Source organism: Cetorhinus maximus, chromosome 23 (assembly GCF_964194155.1).
Source record: "Cetorhinus maximus chromosome 23, sCetMax3.hap1.1, whole genome shotgun sequence".
Taxonomy (NCBI): Eukaryota; Metazoa; Chordata; class Chondrichthyes; order Lamniformes; family Cetorhinidae; genus Cetorhinus; species Cetorhinus maximus.
The window spans coordinates 40,810,805-40,832,789 of NC_135901.1; the positions used below are offsets into that span (position 1 = coordinate 40,810,805).

Below are 21,985 nucleotides of genomic sequence, written 5' to 3' on the forward strand. Positions count from 1 at the left end.
ACAGGCAAATCCAAAGAGCAACAATGGACCATACCAGGTAATTATGGAGGTGATACATGTGCACTTGTAGATATGAGAACGGGAAGTAAATGGAGGCATTACACACAGTTAAAGATACATGACAATTGACCAAGTGGTAACCCAGAGAATGGGAGCCGATGTTAATGTCTCCACAGATATAAGATCCTGGTCGTGGGCATATCAGTACTGGCAACAAGGTCGGGGATCATCCTGCTCATCCTGCACAGCAGGAGGAACTTTGGTACAGCATGGAGAGTGCCGAATGACTCGCAACGGGGAATGATAAATGTAACAGTAGGAGAACAAGTGCTTTCAAATTGTAGTAAGGGTTTGCTTCAGATCGAGCATGGGAGGTCCGCCACTACCCAGCCACCTCCCACCTCTACTGTCACAGTCTGAGTAGAGATAATTGAAGCCCCTCAAACCAGACCGACTGATCCATCTTGTCCGACTATGCATCCAGGACAGACGAATGGTTTGGTACTGGTTAATCAGGAGTTTTGTATGAAAATGTACACCATGAGCTGGTACCCGTAGTCTTGAATGTATCTGGTGTCGTCCTGCCCCAATGGTGCTCAACCCATACCCAAGCACTCTATACGGCTCTGACGTGCCAATTGATGACTGAAGCAGTTCAGTTCAGTGGCGAGATACGATCAGGCTTGGGAAGGAACCGCGTTAAGCGCAGCCTGATAAATGATGCCACTATGATATTCAACATTGTTGGACATCATTGGTTAATCCAAAGTCTGGCTACCGTGCTCGAAAGTCATGTGGGGACTATCAATAAATTAATTGAAATAGGAAAAAATATTTCAGACGAAGCGAGCAGAAATGATGTTTGCAACACCTATGGATCTTGGGCACTGGAACAAGCAGGAGAAAATTTAAGACAGACTAAAGAAGGGGTAGTCCCTTCATGGGTAATTAATGAGCATCTATTGAATCTCTCACGACACAAGAATCATGACTTGACCGGTTGCCAGCTCAGGGGTTAAACATGTGTATGTAGAATGAATGTTGAATGTATAGTGAATAGTAATATGCTAATAGGCATTGTATTAGTAATACCTGTCATACCTAAGTCAATGACATAACCCAGGCAAGACACCCACAGTGACTGCTGGTACGGGACCCCAGCCATGGGGCCCATTTGTACACCTACAAATAGACTTTATACAAATGCCTAAATGTATGGAATATAATTATGTTTTAGTTCTAGTATGTTTGTTCTCGCGATGGGTGGAGGCGTATCCCACCCGAGGAAATGATGCTGTTGTTGTTGTAAAATTGTTGTTCATTTTACTGCTAAAGTGATAAAGGAACTGTTGAAGGCCTTACAATGCAACCATCACCTTTCCTGCCCATACCACCCCCAGTCTACTGGGGTGGTGGAAAGACAAAATGGTATTCTGAAAAACAAACTAAATTATGTGAAGAAACTGGTTTGAAAGGGCCTGAAGCTCTACCCTTGGCGCTCATGACTGTGCGCTCTCACTCTAACTGTACCACCTCCCTCTCTCCTTATGAAGTAGTAATGGGATATCCTATGCACCTCCCAGTGACCCCACCCTTGTCTGCTAGGGAAATGGACATCCACGCTATGGATGAGGGAATGATTACATACTGTATAGCGCTCACTAATTCTCTCAAGAGCTTGCATATACAGGTAGTAGAAGCTCAGAAAAAGCCCACTATTGAAGATTGCCATCAATACCAGCCCGGGGACCTAATGCTAGTAAAGACCTTCAGGAGAAAGAACTGTTTGGAACCTCGATGGAAAGGGCCTTTCCAAGTCCTGCTCACTGCCCATATGGCCGTAAAGGTTGAAGGACGCCCTTGTGGATCCACGCATCGCACGTCAAGGGGACCCTGACCTCGGACAGAAGTGCTTGTGTAAGAACTTTAAATGAGCCGTCAGAATGCTGACTCTGATTTGGATCCTGTCCTGCGTGGTCCTTGCGGGGGCATGGAATACCAATTCTGTGGTTCAACGAATGCAGGCTGTAGCCTCGCAAGTTAATCGGACTAAATGTTGGATTTGTACTCATTTTCCTCTATGCAAAACAGCAGCTGAATTGCATGAGAGGGTGGAAAGGACCCTACCTTGTGCTGTTAACAACTCGGATGGCCTTGAAGGTTAAAGGGAAGGAAGACTGGGTCCATGCCACTCGTTGTAAAAAATATTGTCCGGCAATAATATAACAGCTGTTATCAAGTGAATTAATTTGCATTATGTATTGGATACTGCTTCTTGCTATATTCCGTGAGGTATACCCAAGGGACCCTCAACCCAAACACCTTTTTACCCGATGTGTCTGAAAATATTACTGACCTGGGACAGCATGTCATGGACAAAGTACAAGAAATAAAAAAGGTTGGGGAAAGTTTGAGTACTTTTTATACAAAAGATTCCTGGTGGTCTGCAATACAAAGTTGGTTCTCTGTTTGGGGAAGTTGGTTTCTATACATCTTAATTGGGTTGGTCATGGTATGTGTTATAGGGTGCTGTGCATGTGTTGCTCTGCGAATGTGCTGCACCCAGGTTGTTAATGGCATCTCTACTGGATTAGGTGGCGCCCAAATTATTCCTCAAATGATGCGCACAGGCCCCAGTGAAGCCCACTGGTGGGGAGAGAAAGTTTACCCCGTCAGAGATCGGCCTTTTCCTTATGGTTATGAACCTCCATATGATAATGCAGATACTATTCCTCATTGGTGTTAATCTGGAAGGAAGATTAACAAGGAGGGATTGTGGGAGAACAAAATACATCTACAGGATAACAAAGGGTTAAGTGGTTAAACTATAGTGGAATACTACAACGAAGTGTCCTTGCACCAGTACATCAAGTAGTAAACAAGCCTGCGCTGTCAGCTATTGTGGAGGAATGAAAACAAGTATAATGAAAAAACTACCAAGCGCCCTTGAAACCAAGCTAGTATGTCTGTTATCAGCACATGAGACAGGGCCTAGTCACGCAATCTGTTGTCTGTCCAGATGACTAATCGCCAGATGGGCTACTCAAGGTTTTTGTGTAATTATAAACTAATAAAACAATTGTATGCATGCCAAAGATAAAATTTCAATGTTATTAATTACTAAGGGTCAAGCAACTTTGTAAATTGCATGACCTCTGTCACGTACGCTTTTGCTATAACTATGTGTGTACTCTGATGCTTCTCAGAGTGCTGGCTAGCTCCATTGTATGCTGCTGGGCTCTCCGTGATATCATGATTCAATAAAGACTTCCGAGACAAACCTTCTGGGTCTGAGTTTTCACTCCGTTTTCCGTGACAGATATTGTGACGTCAGACCATGTGACATGCTTGTATAAAGGTAGCAGCTCTGCCTTGAATGACAGCCCCTGTACTTTGGAATCCATCAGGAAAGTCATTTCATCAGTCAGCCTGTTCAGTGATACAGCCCGGACCATATAGATGTCAGTGATAGAGTTGTCATATATTTAGTTGATCTATGAATAAACCTTGTGATACTTGTTCTCAGCAAAATCTCTGTCTGTGTTCATGTAACAGGAGCTAACATAATGACACAAGAACACATCAGTGGTGGGTGTTGGTTATTGAATACGATGCTGGAGGTAGAGCTTTTCAAGGAGTCTTATCGGAAACATGAACCTTTAAATTAGTTTTCTGCAGCAGTATATTTCTCCGAGTTCAGGGAAGCCGTCAAAACGTCCCGAAGTTCAGATCTGGCCCATAACACATCCACAAACATGAAGCACAATTGCCGGCTGCTCTTCACCCCCTCAGCACAGCTCCGACATTTCCTTGTCCTTTAGTGCTCCACACACCATGGCTGTTTCCTGCCTGCTGTTGTTGCTGTATCAGGTAATTAAACACAGCTCTGAACTGTGTACAGGACTTTTTTTCCAGAGTGTGCAGGAGCAATCAGTTGTGAAAACCACATCAAGAAGGCAGAGGGTAATGGTGGAGGGATTGAAGGGGTCGGAGCTGGGAGTGGTGGTGAGTGCAGGAAGGTGCCAGCAGGAGATTAGAGAGAGGGAGGGGGGAAAAGTGTCAGTATGGAATTGGAGGAAGGGGGAAAGAATGTCAGTGTCGATTTGGAGGGAGGGGGAAGGAGTGTCAGTGTGGAATTGGGGGGAGGGGGAAGGAGTGTCAGAGTGGCATTGGAGGGAGGGGGAAGGAGTGTCAGTGTGCAATTGGAGGGAGGGTGAAGGAGTGTCAGTGTGAAATTGGAGGGGGAAGGAGTGTCAGAGTGGCATTGGAGGGAGGGGGAAGGAGTGTCAGTGTGCAATTGGAGGGAGGAGGAAGGAGTGTCACTGTGAAATTGGAGGGGGGAGGAGTGTCAGTGTGCAATTGGAGGGAGGGTGAAGGAGTGTCAGTGTGAAATTGGAGGGGGGAGGAGTGTCAGTGTGGAGTTGGAGGGAGGGTGAAGGAGTGTCAGTGTGAAATTAGAGAGGGGAGGAGTGTCAGTGTGGAGTTGGAGGGAGGAGGAAGGAGTGTCATTACGGAATTGGAGGGAGGGGGAAGGAGTGTCAGTGTGGAATTGGAGGGAGGGAGGGGGAAGGAGTGTCAGTGTGGAGCTGGAGGGAGGAGAAAGGAGTGTTAGGATGGAATTGGAGGGAGGGGAAAGGGGTGTCATTGTGGAATTGGAGGGAGGGGCAGTGTCAGTGCGGAATTGGAGGGAGGGGGAAGGAGTGTCAGTGTGGAATTGGAGGGAGGGAGAAGGAGTGTCAATGTGGAGTTGGAGGGAGGAGGAAGGTGTGTCAGTGTGGAGTTGGAGGGAGGGTGAAGGAGTATCAGTGTGGAGCTGGAGGGAGGAGAAAGGAGTGTTAGGATGGAATTGGAGGGAGGGGAAAGGGGCGTCATTGTGGAATTGGAGGGAGGGGCAGTGTCAGTGCGGAATTGGAGGGAGGGGGAAGGAGTGTCAGTGTGGAGTTGGAGGGAGGGTGAAGGAGTATCAGTATGGAATTGGAGGAAGGGGAAAAGAATGTCAGTGTGGAATTGGAGGAAGGGAAAAGAATGTCAGTGCGGAATTGCAGGGAGGGGGAAGGAGTGTCAGTGTGGATTTGGAGGGATGAGGAAGGTGTTTCAATGTGGAATTGGAGTGAGGGGGAAGGAGTGTCAGTGTGGAATTGGAGTGAGGGGGAAGGAGTGTCATTGTGGAATTGGAGGGAGGGGCAGTGTCAGTGCGGAATTGGAGGGAGGGGGAAGGGGTGTCAGTGCGGAAATGGAGGGAGGGGGAAGGAGTGTCAGTGTGGAGTTGGAGGGATGAGGAAGGTGTTTCAATGTGGAATTGGAGTGAGGGCGAAGGAGTGTCAGTGTGGAATTGGAGTGAGGGGGAAGGAGTGTCATTGTGGAATTGGAGGGAGGGGCAGTGTCAGTGCGGAATTGGAGGGAGGGGGAAGGAGTGTCATTGTGGAATTGGAGGGAGGGGCAGTGTCAGTGCGGAATTGGAGGGAGGGGGAAGGAGTGTCAGTGCGGAATTGGAGTGAGGGCGAAGGAGTGTCAGTGTGGAAATGGAGGGAGGGGGAAGGAGTGTCAGTGTGGAGTTGGAGGGATGAGGAAGGTGTTTCAATGTGGAATTGGAGGGAGGGCGAAGGAGTGTCAGTGTGGAATTGGAGGGAGGGGGAAGGGGTGTCAGTGTGGAATTGGAGGGAGGGGGAAGGGGTGTCAGTGTGGAATTGGAGGGAGGGGGAAGGGGTTCCAGTGTGGAATTGGAGGGAGGGGGAAGGGGTTCCAGTGTGGAATTGGAGTGGGGGGAAGGAGTATCAGTAAGGAATTGGAGGGAGGAGTGTCATGAGGAATTGGTGGGAGGGGGAAGGAGTGTCAGTGTGGAATTGGACGAATTGGAAAGAATGTCAGTGTGGAATTGGAGGGAGGGGAAGGATTATCAGTGTGAAACTGGAGGGAGGGTGAAGGAGTATCAGTATGGAATTGGAGGAAGGGGAAAAGAACGTCAGTGTGGAATTGGAGGGAGGGAAAAGAATGTCAGTGCGGAATTGGAGGGAGGAGGAAGGAGTGTCATTGTGGAATTGGAGGGAGCGGAGGGAATGTCAGTGTTTGGATTCCTCTGTCACAGCCCTTAATGATCCTCAGAGAACAATTGTATCTTGAAGTTGTTTTGAAACACCAACACACCACACAGGGGAGAACACAAATTTAATCCTGGGCCTGGTAGTTCTTCCAGGGTTTAATGTGCTGCTACCTCCAGCTCTCTTCTTCCTCCTTCAGACGCTCCAGTTCCCATTAACAGGTCCTGGCAGCTGGCTGAGTCCTATAGGACACATCAATTGGACTCATTCTCACTCATCCACCTTACACAGAAGCATCTGTCCATGACATTATTGATAGGAGTGACCACCACACAGTCCTTCTGGAGACAATGTCCCGTCTTCACATTGAGGATACCCTCCATTGTGTTGTGTGGTACAACCACCGTGCTAAGTGGGATAGATTCAGAACAGATCCAGCAGCTCAAAACTGGGCATCAATGAGGTGCTGTGGGGCATCAACAGCAGCAGAATTGTATTCAGTCACAACCTGTAACCTCATGGCCCAGCTTATCCCTCACTCTAACATTACCATCAACCCTGGTTCAATAAGGAGTACAGCAGGCATACCAAAATTTCAGGTTTCAACCTAGTGAACGTACAACACAGGACTACTTGGACGCCAAACAGCAGAAGCAGTAAGTGATAGACAGACCTAAGTGATCCCACAAACAACGGATCAGATCAAAGCTCTGAAGACTTCAGAATAACTAGCCAAGTTATTCCAGTACAGCTACGATACTGGCATCTACCCAGCAATGTGAAAGTTTGCCTAGTTATGTCCTGTACACAAAAAGGAGGACAAATCCAACCCAGCCAAGTACCGTTCAATCAGTCCACTCTCCATCATCACTAAACTGATGGAAGGGGTCATCAACAGTGCTATCAAGTGGCACAGGCTTAGCAATAACCTGCTTGCTGATGCCCAGTTTGGATTCAGCCGGGGCCACTCAGCTCCTTACCTCATTATAGCCTTGGTTCAAACATGGACAAAAGAGCTGAACTCCAGAGGTGAGGTGAGAGTGACTGCCCTTGACATCAAGGCAGACTTGCCCGAGTGCGGCATCAAGGAACCCTAACAAAACTGGAGTCAATGGGAAAGTGGGGGAAAGCAGTGACAGAAACAACAATAATTCATTAGACAGATACCAACATATTAAACTACAGCCTTGTTACAAGGGTTATTAACAGAGAGAAACAAAGCCAGCTGTCAGAATGAACGTTGTTCAGTCCTGGACACTCGGTTATCCAAAACACTGAGGTGGGAAAGACAAAGACTGACAACGATGGATTTAACCCAAAGCTGACTGATTCCACATGACTCAGGATATTAACCTCAACAAATCAGAACTATCAGAATGAATGTAGTTCAGTCCGGGATTTGATTAACAGCAGAATATAATTCCTGAGTCACTTGTGCACGTGTTGGTGTCTTAGTAGAGTAGATGAACGACAAAATCCCTTCCCACACTCAGAGCAGGTAAACAGACCCTCTCCGGTGTGAACTCACTGGTGTCTAAGCAGATGGGATGACCGAGTGAATCCCTTCCCACGTGTAGAGCAAGAGAACAGCGTTTCCCCAGTGTGAGTGTGCCGATGTGTTTCCAGCTTAAATAGGGAATTGAATTCCTTCCCACAATCTTCACATTTCCACAGTTTCTCCCCACTGTGTCCTTCCACGTTCAAAATCTGATGATATTCAGGTTATGATAAATTTGCCGACTCCATCAGATCCTGATGTGATGTTTAGTTTGAGTTTCCCGACTGCAAATCCTCCCCTTCTAATTCCCTGTGGAATTGATTTAAAACAGAAATAAGGGAGTGAGAGGGAACCCACAAAAACACAAAGGCAGGTTGTGAAACTGAGCTGAATGAATCTGGGAATTTGAGGGGCCAGCACTAGGAAAAAGTGACCATGAAAACTGCTGGATTGTAATAAAAACCCAACTGGTTCACTAATGTCCTTCAAGGAAGGGAACCTGCCACCCGGTCTGGGCCTACACAAGACTCTGGCCTACAAGGGAGGAGAGGGAGAGAGAGGTGGGAGGGGCAGTGGGTGAAGAGATATCTACAACATAACCAGAACTTTGACAAAATCTCCCAAACTACAAACCTCCACCACCTAGAAGGACCAGGGTAGATGTATGTGAACACCATCACCTCCAAGTTCCCCTCCAAGTCACACACTGCCCTGACTTGTCTGACATCCAGTACTGGATGAACAGAAATTTCATCCATTTAAATATTGGGAAGACTTAAGTCATTGTCTTCAGTCCCCGCTACAAACTCCACTCCCTAGGCACTGACTCCATCCCTCTCCCAGACAACAGGCTGAGACTGAATAAGGCTGTTCTCAGGAACATAGGGGCAGGGGTAAGCCATTCAGCCCATCGAGCATGCTCCACCATTCAATACGATCATGCTTTTTAAAAACTTCATTCGGAATGTGGGTTTTGCTGGCTGGGGCAGCATTTATTGCCCATCCTTAAGAAGGTGGTGGTGAGCTGCCTTCTTGACCACTGCAGTCCATGTGGTGTAGGTACACCCACAGTGCTGTTAGGAAGGGAGTTTCAGGATTTTCACCCAGTGACAGTGAAGGAACAGCGATACATTTCCAAGTCAGGATGGTGAGAGACTTGGGGGGGAACTTCCAGGTGGTGGTGTTCCCATCTACCTGCTGCCCTTGTCCTACTAGATGTTAGTGGTCATGGGTTTGGAAGGTGCTGTCTAAGGAGCCTTGGTGAATTCCTGCTGTGGATCTAGTACATGGTACACACTGCTGCTATTGTGCATTGACAGTGGAGGGAGTGAATGTTTGTTGATGCGGTGCTCATCAAGTGGGCTGATTTGTCCTGGATGGTGTTAAGCTTCTCGAGCATTATGGGAGCTGCACTCATCCAGGCAAGTGGGGAATATTCCATCACATTCCTGAATTGTGCCTTGTAGATGGTGGACAAGTTTTGGGGAGTCAGGAGGTGAGTTACTTGTTGCAGGATTCCTAGCCTCTGACCTGCTCTTGTAGCCAGAGTATTTCAGTGGCTAGTCCAGTTGAGTTTCTGGTCAATGGTAACCCCAGGATGTTGATAGTGGGGGATTCAGTGATGCTAATGCCATTGAACGTCAAAGAGCAATCGTTCGATTCTCTCTTGTTGGAGATGATCATTGTCGGCACTTGTGTGACATGAGTGTTACTTGCCACTTGTCAGCCCTTGTGTGACATGAGTGTTACTTGCCACTTGTCAGCCCAAGCCTGGATATTGCCCAGGTCTTGCTGCATTTGGACATGGGCTGCTTCAGGGTGTGAGGTGTCGCAAATGGCTATGAACTTTGTGCAATCATCAGTGAACATCCCACTTCTGACCTTATGATGGAAGGAAGGTCACATTGATGAAGCAGCTGAAGATCGTTGAGCCAAGGACACTACCCTGAGGAACTGAGATGACTGACCTCCAACGACCACAACCGTCTTCCTTTGTGCTAGGTATGACTTCAACCTAATCATCCAGTGCAATGCCTTTTCACACATTATCCCCATATCCCTTTTGGGATATGGCATTCAGAAATCTGTCAATCTCTGCTTTAAACACACTCAATGACTGAGCTTCCACAGCCTTCTGGGATAGAGAATGCCAAAGATTCACAACCCTCTAAGTAAAAAAAGACTCTCCACATCTTGGTCCTAAGTGGCTTCCCCCTTATTTTGAAATTGTGTCCCTTGGTTTTAGACTCCCCAACCAGGAGAAACATCCCACATTCAGCCTCCCTGTATTCCAAAAATCTGCCTACTCACACCAAGTCTTGTTCACACATCACAGTCAAACCTGCTCCACCATTTAATCCGATCAAAGTCTTTTTCCCACACATCCAAATATCCCTGTATGTAATTGCTCAATCTGTAATCCATTCCTTTGTTTCATCTAGACGTAACTATCCTAACACACTCCCGGCCGGCCTCCCACATTCAGCCTCCCTGTAATCCAAAACTCTGCTGCCCGTGTGCTTACTCGCACCAAGTCTTGTTCACCCATCACTCTTGTACTCACTGACCTACAAAGCCTCTGGGTTAAGGAGAACCGAAATTTTAAATTTCTCATCCTCGTTTTCAAATCCCTCCATGGTCTCTCCCTCCTTACCTCTGTAATCTCCTCCAGCCTCACAACCCTCTGAGATATCTGCGCTCCTCGAATTCCCACCTCCTCAGCATTCCTGATTTTCCTTTGGTGTCTCCCCCTTCAGCTGCCAAGGACACAAGCTCTGGAATTTCCTCCCTAGGCCTCTCTACCTCACTTTCCTCCTTTAAGATAATCCTTAAAACCTACCTCTTTTAGTAAACTTTTGTTCATCTGCCCTGATATCTCTTCAAGTGTCTCAATGTCAAATATTTCTTTGCAACACTCCTATGAAACACCTTGAAAAGTTCTATTACGCAAAAGGCTTGATATAAATAAAAATTCTTGCTATTGATTTGGACATAGATCATGGTTCATCATCACTGCGTGAATAACCTGTAACTCCTTACCTAACAGCATTGTGGGAGCACCTTCACCACACAGACTGCAGCGGTTCAAGAAGGTCAAACATCATCTTCTCCACAGGCAACTGGGGATTGGCAATATTTGCTGGTCTTGTTCGTGAAAGGGCAGCGGAGTGGGACGAGTTCATTTGCTCTTGCAGAGAGCCATCACAGGCAGGACAGGCTGAATAGCCTCTGCCCATATTGTAATCATTCAATGATTCTGTGACTCGATGATAAAGAACCGAAACTGGAGGCCAGGGACCAACTTCTGTAACTGACACCCACCCTGATCCAAACGGACTCTAAATTGGTCCGTCTGTGTTTCTAGACTTGGTTCTGTGAGCAACGCCTACAATAAAATAATAGCAAAATACTGCAGCTGCTGTAAATCTGAAATAAAAAGAGAAAATGCTGGAAATACTCAGCAGATCAGACAGTGTCTGTGCAGAGAGAAACAGAGTTATGTCAGGAAGAGATATTAATGTATATAATGTTATTGGAAATTATTTTATTAATAGAGGTTTAGTCTGTGTGTGTGTTAATTGGATTAAAGCCAGCTAGTCTGGGTACTTTGAACTATAGTAGTTTTTAGACATAACCAGAGATAGAGGGTACATTTGCTTTTTGTTGAAAGGAACATTCAAGATTGGGAGTGAAATCTTGAAACTAGCTAGGAGACACCAAGCAATGTTTATATTACTAATAAAATTTGTATTACGATTGGGGTTTTATTGTTAGAAGAGGTGGAGTTCAAAGGGGCTGGGGATACGATGAGAATATTCATTCAAAGAGATGTGCTGGGTATAACAGACAGCAGTTTTGTGTGTGCAGGGCAGAGGCATGTAACATCAAAGCCTGAAAACCTACAACTGCCTGCACAGGAACCAAAGTGAAAGGAACCTCATTTTGAATTTGTGAGGTGGAAATACTTTGCCTGGTGTCTGCTTAAATTCTATGGGTTGTTGTTGCCTTAATGGAGATTAATTTGGGAATTTGTTAAAAAGTTATGATAGTAATTTGCAGCCATATGTATGTGTTTAATTTGTTCTAAATTAATAAACATTTCATTTAGTTGATATGATAACCTCTTGAGAACTGGAGGTCTAATTCCTGAATTTAGAGCTGCAGCTCAAAGCATTGAAAATATAGGTTATGACAGTTGTTTTAAGTTTCCCTCTAGGATTTTAAACAACTCGGACTTTACAAACTGCTGTGTCATAACAGTTAACATTTCAGGGCTCACAGAATGAGTTACAGGGAATAAAAATGGTGCAAAATTTGATGGGCAACATAAGTTCAGAGGTGGAAGAGAAATGGACTATAGCGCAGGAAAAACAATTCCTGACTATGAACGATACTGTGGGAAGATAAAGCTGGTAAGACAGCAGCACATGGTCGGGGGATGGGCAGCAGTGGAAACTTCATTTAGACACAGTCAGCAGAATTAACAGTAAAATCCTAAAAGAGCTAAAATACACCCAGTATTAGAGACAGAGGAAGTTAGACAAAGACAGAGAGGTGATCAGGGAGGGCAGAGGTAAAACAGAGAAATAGATGGACATGGATTCAGATCCGCAGTAAAGGAATCACACCAACCCGAGACATGGAACCTCTCACAGATAACAGAGCACTGCACTAAAAGCTCTAAATTGTAGATTAATGATCCAAATCAAAAATCAAATTGTGGTCTGTATTCCCTAGAGTTTCGCAGAATGAGGGGTGACCTTATTGAAACCTTCAAATTTCTTACAGGGCATGACAGGGTGGATGTAGATAGGGTGTTTCCCCTGGCTGGTGAGTCTAGAACCAGGGGACGTGATCTTAAAACTGAGATGAGGAGGAGTTTCTTCACTCAGAGGGTGTCATAGAATCAGATCATCGATTATTTTATTTTCTTCTGACTATTGGGAGAATAAAAAAAAAACAGATGGGTCCAGTCGATGGGTCTTTGGAGTTTCCAATGTGCATTGTACAGTAACGGTTTCAAGCCAACCACCCAACCCAGTAGCACGAGGCAGTATGGAGAGACTCACATGACTTTTAATTTAGATTCAACCCCCTGCTACACCAAGGGTTGTTAATAAAGATTACTCCTCCTGCTTTCTGGACCAGGGTGGTGAATCTTTGGAATTCCCTGCCCCACATGGCTGTGGAAGCTCAATCTCTGAACATGTTCAAAACAGAAATGGATAGATTTGTAGAGACTAGTGACATTAAGGGACATGGAGGTAGTGCAGGAAAGTGACACTGAGATAGATGATCAGTCATGATCAAATTGAATGGCAGAGAAGGCTCGATGGGCTGAATGGCCTACTCCTGTTCCAATGTTCGTATATACTCACTTCTGAATCAATTTTACTGTTTCCAAATTAAAAACTCCTGCTTGAGCCACACCAGCTCCAGAGCCTCGGAACATCTTACAGCTAACGGAGCATAGGACTAAAAGCTCTAAACTGTAGATGAATGGTAAAAAATACTCATCTGTGAAACAATTTCACAGTTTTCAATTTTAAACTCCCCCGCTGGATCCTGCAGCTGGAGAGATATCAGAAGCACTGGAGTCAGAGAAAAATCTCCCAGTTGAGGAAATACCCAGTGAGCAGGGTGATGTCACCGTGTAATTGTCGATGTGTGATGATGTCACCGTGTAATTGTCGATGTGTGATGATGTCACAGGCACGGACACAGAACATCTGGGTCTCTGCAAACCAGTGATCACCACACATTGTGAAGGATGTGAGAGTCCTTGAGAGGGGGCAGAGGAAATTTTCCAGAATAGTTCGAAGGTTTAGTCGTAAGGTTAGGCTGGAGAAACTGGGGTTGTTCCCCTTGGAGCAAAGGAGATTGAGGGGAGATTTGACAGAGGTACAAATTTATAATAGGTTTAGATAAGGTAGATAAAGAAAGGCTGTTCCCATTAGCTGATCGTAAAAGGATCTCAAGACACAATGTTAAGATTTCGGACAAGATCTACAGGGGGAACATGAGGTTGAAATTTTACGCAGTGAGCGGTAATGACCTGGAACTCAATGCTTACACTCAGGGGCTGATAATAGCCAATAGATAGAATGACTCTGTCAGATCTTGATGTGATGTTTGGTTTCAATAATCTGCCAAAAGAAGTTTACAAAATCAATCACTGGTGAGTCTAAGATCAAAAATTGAGAAAAGGCAAACGTTTCTCTTGGTTTGAGTTTGCTGTGTGTAAATCATCCCCTTCTAACCCCCTGTAAAAAGAGATTCCAAAATCCATCCCTGTCAGTCCAGGATACAAATTCACAACATTCTCTCCTTCTGCTACTGGACAGGATGACCGCACATGCATCCTGCTTCACATTGCGCCTTTCAAGACAAAAACAAAAATACCTGGAAAAACTCAGCAGGTCTGACAGCATCTGCGGAGAGGAACACAGTTAACGTCTCGAGTCCATATGACTCTTCAACAGAACTAAGTAAAAATTGAAAGGAGGTGAAATATAAGCTGGTTTAAGGGGGTGGGGGGGGGGGTGGGGAGGGGGGGGAGGGTAGAGCTGGATAGAGGGCCAGTGATAGGTGGAGATAGCCAAAAGATGTCATAGACAAAAGGACAAAGAGGTGTTGAAGGTGGTGATATTATCTAAGGAATGGGCTAATTAAGGGTAGAAATCAGGACATGCAAGGTACAGATAAGCCCTAGTGGGGGTGGGTTGGGGTGAAGGAATCGAAATGGGCTAAAAGGTAGAGATAAAACAATGGATGGAAATACATTTAAAATTAATGGAAATAGGTGGGAAAAGAAAAATCGATATAAATTATTGGAAAAAAAAAGGGGGGGATCGGAAAGGGGATGAGGATGGAGGAGAGAGTTCATGATCTAAAATTGTTGAACTCAATATTCAGTCAGGCAGGCTGTAAAGTGCCTAGACGGAAGATGAGGTGCTGTTCCTCCAGTTTGCACTGAGCTTCACTGGAACAATGCAGCAGTCCAAGGACGGACATGTGGGCAAGAGAGCAGGGTGGAGTGTTGAAATGGCAAGTGACAGGGAGGTCTGGGTCATGCTTCCGGACAGACCGAAGGTGTTCTGCAAAGCAGTCACCCAGTCTGCGTTTGGTCTCTCCAATGTAGAGGAAGCCACATTGGGAGCAACAAATGCAGTAGACTAAATTGAGGGAAGTGCAAGTGAAATGCTGCTTCACTTGAAAGGAGTGTTTGGGCCCCTAGACGGTGAGGAGAGGGGAAGTAAAGGGGCAGGTGTAGCGCCTTCTGCGGTTGCATGGGAAGGTGCCATGGGAGGTGGTTGAGGTGAAGGGGGTAATGGAGGAGTGGACCAGGGTGTCCCAGAGGGAATGATCCCTGCGGAATGTCGCCGGGGTGGGGGGAGGGGGTGAAGGGGAGATGTGTTTGGTGGTGCCATTATGCTGGAGTTAGTGGAAATGGTCTTTGAATGTGGAGGCTGGTGGGGTGATAAGTGAGGACAAGGGGGACCCTATCATGTTTCTGGGAAGGAGGAGAAGGCGTGAGGGAGGATGCGCGGGAGATGGGCCGGACACGGTTAAGGGCTCTGTCAACTACCGTGGGTGGAAAACCTCGGTTAAGGAAGAAGGAGGACTTGTCAGAGGAGCTGTTTTTGAAGGTAGCGTCATCAGAACAGATGCGACGGAGGTGAAGGAACTGAGAGAATGGGATGGAGTCTTTACAAGAAGCGGGGTGTGAGGAGCTGTAGTCGAGGTAGCTGTGGGAGTCGGTAGGCTTGTAATGGATATTGGTGGACAGTCAATCACCAGAAATTGAGACAGAGAGGTCAAGGAAGGGAAGGGAAGTGTCAGAGATGGACCATGTGAAAATGATGGAGGGGAGGAAATTGGAAGCAAAATTGATAAATTTTCAACCCGACCGGCTTCATCCCGGTCCCGCGCTGCTACTGCGCATGCTCGAATGCAAGTGCGGCCGCGCCCCTTATTCACTCCGATTGGTCGGAGGGCCAGCCGCTCCCGCTCCGTCCTCCAGGCCCGCCCCCTGTCCCTATTGGTCCAGAGCTGCCGTCAATCATTGTGACCAGGCGCATGCGCAGAGCGTGGAGTCAGACATGAGGGGAACTGGAGCGAGCGGATTTAAAATGCGGGACTTACAAAGACCGAGTGCGGACTGAGAGCTGGAAAAAAAACCCGTGAGCATAGATAGGGCTGGCGGGTGAGTCGTGAGGTTTTATGAATTCACGGTCTCTGTCCTAAACCATCAACAAGGAACCATTGTTCCATCCACAGCTTAGGCCATTTCTCCGGAAGTAGGCCCGAGTTAACGACCGCCAACTTTATAGAGGGCCAGGAGCAGCAGAGCGCGTGTACAGTCGCCATGTTTATAGGGGGCAATGTCCAACACGGCGCATGCGTGGGCGCCATCTTTACAGAGGCTGCAGGCCCGGATGAATGACCCGCAGGAAGGACAATAAATCAGAGATAGAGTTTGGTGTGAAATCAATGGGTTGTTGTAAAACAGGAGATCAGGGGAACAGTCACAAACAACAACAACTTCTATTAACATCATAAATCATCCCAGTGAGCTTCACAGGAAATCATAAAATAAAGTATAACATTCAGACACAGGAGGAGGTGACCAAAATACTTAAATAGTCGCTTGTTTGTACAGAATTTGATTATTACTTAAAAAGAGACAAGCTGTCAAAGCTTTCCCTGTTGCACTCACCAGGACAGACGCAAGAATCCCAAATTTCAAAGGGAACCACAATTTATACTGCATGAGAAAAGGGTGCTGATTGGTTGGCCCGTCGGCTCTGATTGGTTGTTGCCATGGACAATACAGCCTGGAGCTGTAATCCCCTCTGCTTTTATTTAATTCCACAAAAGACCCCGTGCCTGGACTTGTTCCTTCTGCCTGCAGAGGACAGGTCCCTGTGGATGAACATACGTAGCTTCTAGCAAGTGCAAGTCAGCCACATTACAAGCCTGACTGATAATTTTTGAAATTTGGTATTCTTCCCTCTATCTCGATGAGTACAAGATAAAGGGGGAAAGTGTGGTAGACAGAGGGAGAGAATCTCAGTGCTTGGGGTCGAGGGAACTGAAGGCACAGACGCTAATGGTGGAGCAATTAAAATAGGGAATGCTAGAATTATAGCAGTGCAGATATCTCAGAGGGCTGTGAGTCTGCAGGAGATTGGAGAGATAGGGAGAGAGGAGGCCATGGGGGGATTTGAAAACAAGGATGAGAATTTTAAAATCAAGTTGCTTCTTGAACGGGAGCCAAGGAAGGTCAGGGAACGGGACTCGCTGTGAGTGAAGACACAGACAGCAAAAATATGGATATCTTCAAGGTTACAGAGGGTAGAATGTGGGATACCAGCCAGGAGTGTGTTGGAATGGTCGAGTCTGGAGGTAAAAATGGCAGTGATGAGGGTTTCAGCAGCAGATGAGAAACTCCTGAGACAGGGGTGAGGTCAGGTGATATTATGGAGGTGGAAACAGGCAATCTTAGTGATGGCACAGACATGAGGTCAGCAGCTTATTTCGAGATCAAATGTAACCCCGAAGTTGTGAACAGATTGGTTTAATCTCAGACTGTTCCCAGGGAGAGGGATGGAGTTGTTATCTGGGAAATGGAGATTGGAGCAGGTACTGAAAACAGTGTCTTCAGTCTTCTCAGTGTTTAATTGGAGTTAATTAGTCATCAGGAAGAGAAACAGGAACCAGAATGGGCCATGAGACTGATCCCAGGTTTAACTCAGTTAGAGAGGGAGAGAAGGAAGGAAGGAAACCCTGGGAGGTTTGGAGAAACCATCTTCACGATCACTCATTAAATCTCCACACTGTGAGTTTTGGACACAAGGTTAACGTCTGCTATTCTGTATGGTTGATCAGGGGGTTTCAGATTAATGTTTTGTCATGAGTAATGACTGAAGTGAATGATCAAACATATTGTTATCTCCAGTTGTAGAAATCTGTTAAAAAGATACAGAAATAATTGTCCAAAACTCTGTTTGGATTTCAGCACAGGGAGGAGGGAGAGTGTGTGGGATGGGGATTTTCAGCTTTGAGGGAACAAGAGAGGAAAACATGTTCCACAGAAACGAGAATGGTCTGTTCTGAATTTCAGTCCTGTACTGACAGTGATGACTTTTGTAAACTCCTTTTACAGGGCATCGGAAGGGGAGGATTTACAGAGGGGGATCTTCAAACCAAACATCACATCAAGATCTGACAGAGTCACTCGATTCATCAGAACCTGAATATCATCAGTCTTTGAATGTGGACGGAGAAATGTTTGTCTGTTCTGTCTGTGGGAAAAGATTTCAAACATCAGTGTGACTGGAAAAGCACCGAGACACACACACACCCAAGTGAGTGTGTTCCAGTGAACTGACTGTGGAAAGAGCTTTAACCAGATATAAAGCCTGAAATAACATCACACCATTCACAGTGGGGAGAAACTGTACACGTGTTCTCTGTGTGGACGAGGCTTCAACTGATCATCAAACTTGGAGAGACACAGGGATACCCACACCATGGAGAAACCGTGGAAATGTGGGGACTGTGGGAAAGGATTCAATCGTCCATCCGAACTGGAAATCCATCGACGCAGTCGCACTGGGGAGAGGCCGTTCACCTGCTCCGAGTGTGGGAAGGGATTCACTCAGTTATCTACCCTGCTGACACACCAGCGAATTCATACTGGAGAGAGACCATTCTCCTGCTCTGAGTGTGGGAAGGGATTCACTCAGTTATCTACCCTGCTGAAGCACCAGCGGATTCACACTGGAGAGAGACCATTCTCCTGCTCCGAGTGTGGGAAGGGATTCATTCAGTCATCAAACCTGCTGACACACCAGCAAGTTCACAGTGAAGAGAAACCATTTACCTGCACGGTATGTGGGAAAGGATTCACTGCATCCCCTGACCTGCTGACACACCAGCGAATTCACACTGGGGAGAGGCCATTCACCTGCTCCGAGTGTGGGAAGAAATTCACTCAGTCATCCAACCTGCTGACACACCAGCGAATTCACACTGGAGAGAGGCCATTCACCTGCTCCGAGTGTGGGAAGAAATTCAATCGGTCACCTGACCTGCTGACACACCAGCGAATTCACACTGGGGAGAGGCCATTCACCTGCTCCGAGTGTGGGAAGGGATTCACTCAGTCATCCCACCTGCTGACACACCAGCGAATTCACACTGGAGAGAGGCCATTCACCTGCTCCGAGTGTGGGAAGGGATTCATTCAGTTATCCCACCTGCTGAGACACCAGCGAGTTCACACTGGGGAGAGACCATTCACCTGCTCCCAGTGTGGGAAGGGATTCACTCAGTCATCCACCCTGCTGAAACACCAGCGAATTCATACAAGGAGAGGCCGTTCCGCTGCATTTCCTGTGTAAAGAGATTCAGCCTTCATTCCACCTCAGCGTACACCAGTGAATTCACATTGGAGACAGGCTGTTCACCTGCTCCGAGTGTGGAAAGGGATTCACTCATTTATCCAACCTGTTGAGGCACTAGCGAGTTCACAATGGGGAGAGTCTGTTCACCTTCTCCGAATGTGGGAAGGGATTCACTTAGTCATCCCACCTGCTCAGACAGCAGTGAGTTCACAAGTGTCTGCAGAGGTTGGATTCTGCTGTTATTGTTGCTGTTAATCACATCCAGAACTGAACTGTGTTCATTCTGATAGTTGTGGTTTGCTTCTATTGATGTTAATAATCCCTGTAACTGGGCTGAAGTTTAATATCTTGATGTCTGTTAAATAAACCAGTTTTGTTTCAAACACTCAGAATGTCGAGTCCTTGATTTCTCCAGGATAAGAGGAGACTGATTGATGTCCTGTTCCCAACTGCTCCAATTTTGGATCTGGTCTCCTCTCTAACTCGAGATTCTTTCAGTTCTCAGACCTTTGGTTACTCTCATGGATACATTCCAGCTCCCCAAACCGCCCAGAGAGCCTTGGGATCCAGGGAAGTATCAGTGTTAAAAACAGAAAATGCTGGAAATAACCAATACTTTTCCAAATGCCAATTGATTTTGTCCTGGATTATTGTCTCCAGCCTTTCCCCACCATTAATGTGAAGCTGATTGTCCTGGAATTGCTGTGTTTTTGAACAGGGGTATAACATTTACAATCTGTCAGTCCTTTGTCACCACTACGATATAAGGAGGATTGGAAGATTGTGACCAGAGCCTCCACAAGTTCCATGTGAAGGATGCTGTCTCTGACAGTGCAGCAGTCCCTCAGTGTCACCCTGGAGTGTCAGCCTAGATAATGTGCTCAGGTTTATTAATATTTCCTCTTGTTATTGATGTGGATCATTAAGAAACAATGGACTCTTATGATGTCATCCAGTCCCAGTGTGATGATGTCATCCAGTCCCAGTGCGATGATGTCATGAAGACTATACAATACCAGTGGAGCCTTAGTGGTGAAAACAGTTTTGTTCGAGATGGCAGCAAGTCCATTACTGATAGATCAGCAAATGGAATTAATGGGAAAGAAAGTGAGGCAGCTGATGAACATCAGGAATAGTGTTGTAAATTATCAGGATGAGAAACATGTACAGTATATGTCCCATCTCCCGACACTCTGCCCCATCTCCTGACACTCTGCCCCCATCTCCCGACACTCTGCCCCATCTCCCGACACTCTGCCCCCATCTCCCGACACTCTGTCCCCGTCTCCCGACACTCTGTCCCCGTCTCCCGACACTCTGCCCCCATCTCCCGACACTCTGCCCCCATCTCCCGACACTCTGCCCCCATCTCCCGACACTCTGCCCCCGTCTCCCGACACTCTCTCCCCGTCTCCCGACACCCTGCCCCCGTCTCCCGACACTCTGCCCCATCTCCCGACACTCTGCCCCCTTCTCCTGAGAAGCCTGTCTCTACCTTAGCTGAACCCACACAGGATACACCTTGTTGAAGCCAGAGGAAAGGACTGGGTGAGAAATTGTAATTCATCAAGGGTGTGCACATGGGGGTTTGACAAAATATTAAGTTTCCTGTTTATAACAATGAAACATAAAATGCATTGATTGGAACCACTTCCAGCTCTTGTCCATTCTGACATCCCGTGGGCCAGCTCACCCTCTCACTGGGTTCATGCTGAATGTCAATCCAGGCTGGGAGCCATTGGGTGGATGGGCAATGGGTGGATGAGTGGCTGAAGGAATGTTCAGTTCACAGGGAGGGGGATGGGGGAGGGTGGTTGGTGCTGGTGGTGGGAAGTGTTCATTCTGAAGGAGTCCCACCTGAAACAGTGACCATTCATTTCTCACTTTCCAATGATGTTTGACCTGCTGTGTTTTTCTCTGAAACCCAGGATGGTCAAACTATGTCCCAAAGTTCAGATTAGGGCCTTGAGCCTGGGCTATGGGGCCCACATACATGGAGCACCATTACCGGATGTCCTTCATCCCCGATTTTAATCACTCCACCATTGGTGGCCGGGCCTTCAGCTGCCTGGACCCTAAGCTGTGGAATTTCCTCCCTAAACCTCTCCACCTTTCTCATTCACTTCCCTCCTTACAGACACTCCTTATAACCGACCTCTTTGGCCAAGCTTTTGGTTATCTGACCTAATATATCTTTATGCCCCGATGAAACTCCTTGGGACAATTTATTATGTTAGAAGCCCGATATAAATTTAAGTTGTTGTAGTTGTTTTTGTAGTTCAGTGAGAACTGTTCACTTACTGAGTGAGTGAGTCTGTATCAATGTAACTCAGATAGACACATCTTGTGTCATAGTTCAGTGAGATCTGATCACTTACTGAGTGAGTGAGTCTGTTTCAATGTAACTCAGATAGACACAGCTTGTGTCATAGTTCAGTGAGATCTGATCACTCACTGAGTGAGTGAGTCTGTATCAATGTAACTCAGATAGACACATCTTGTGACATAGTTCAGTGAGATCTGATCATTTACTGAGTGACTGAGTCTGTATCAATGTAACTCAGATAGACACAGCTTGTGTCATAGTTCAGTGAGATCTGATCACTTACTGAGTGAGAGTCTGTATAAATGTAACTCAGATAGACACAGCTTGTGTCATAGTTCAGTGAGATCTGATCACTTACTGAGTGAGTAAGTCTGTATCAATATAACTTGGATAGACACAGCTTGTGGCATAGTTCAGTGAGATCTGATCACTTACTGAGTGAATGAGTCTATTTAATGTAACTCGGATAAACACAGCTTGTGTCACAGTTGGGAAAAGGTGATTCTTTCCAAACATTCAAAATTACCACAAAGCCATTAAAGAACATCTGTTGTGAGCTGAATTATTTGGTAGAATTAGAGTGAAGGAGTGGGATTGACCCACAGCCTGAGTCACCACTTTAAGGATAGGAAGAGAGGGAATCTGGAGAGGAGAAAAGAATTAGTAGGAGACCAGGCACTGAATCTGTAACAATGAGCAGAGAGGGAGAGGA

The 21,985-nt window shown here is 46.4% G+C and overlaps 1 protein-coding gene across 1 annotated transcript in view; it reads left to right on the plus strand.

The window, feature by feature from the left end:
• The window catches only part of LOC144697994 (uncharacterized), a 373,983-nt gene extending 355,039 nt beyond the window's left edge, over positions 1-18,944 (plus strand). Inside the window, exon 13 of the mRNA XM_078569944.1 lies at positions 18,164-18,944. Coding sequence (XP_078426070.1) covers positions 18,164-18,944 — 781 coding nt within the window. The remainder of the gene's footprint in view (positions 1-18,163) is intronic.
• Positions 18,945-21,985: the final 3,041 nt, after the last annotated feature.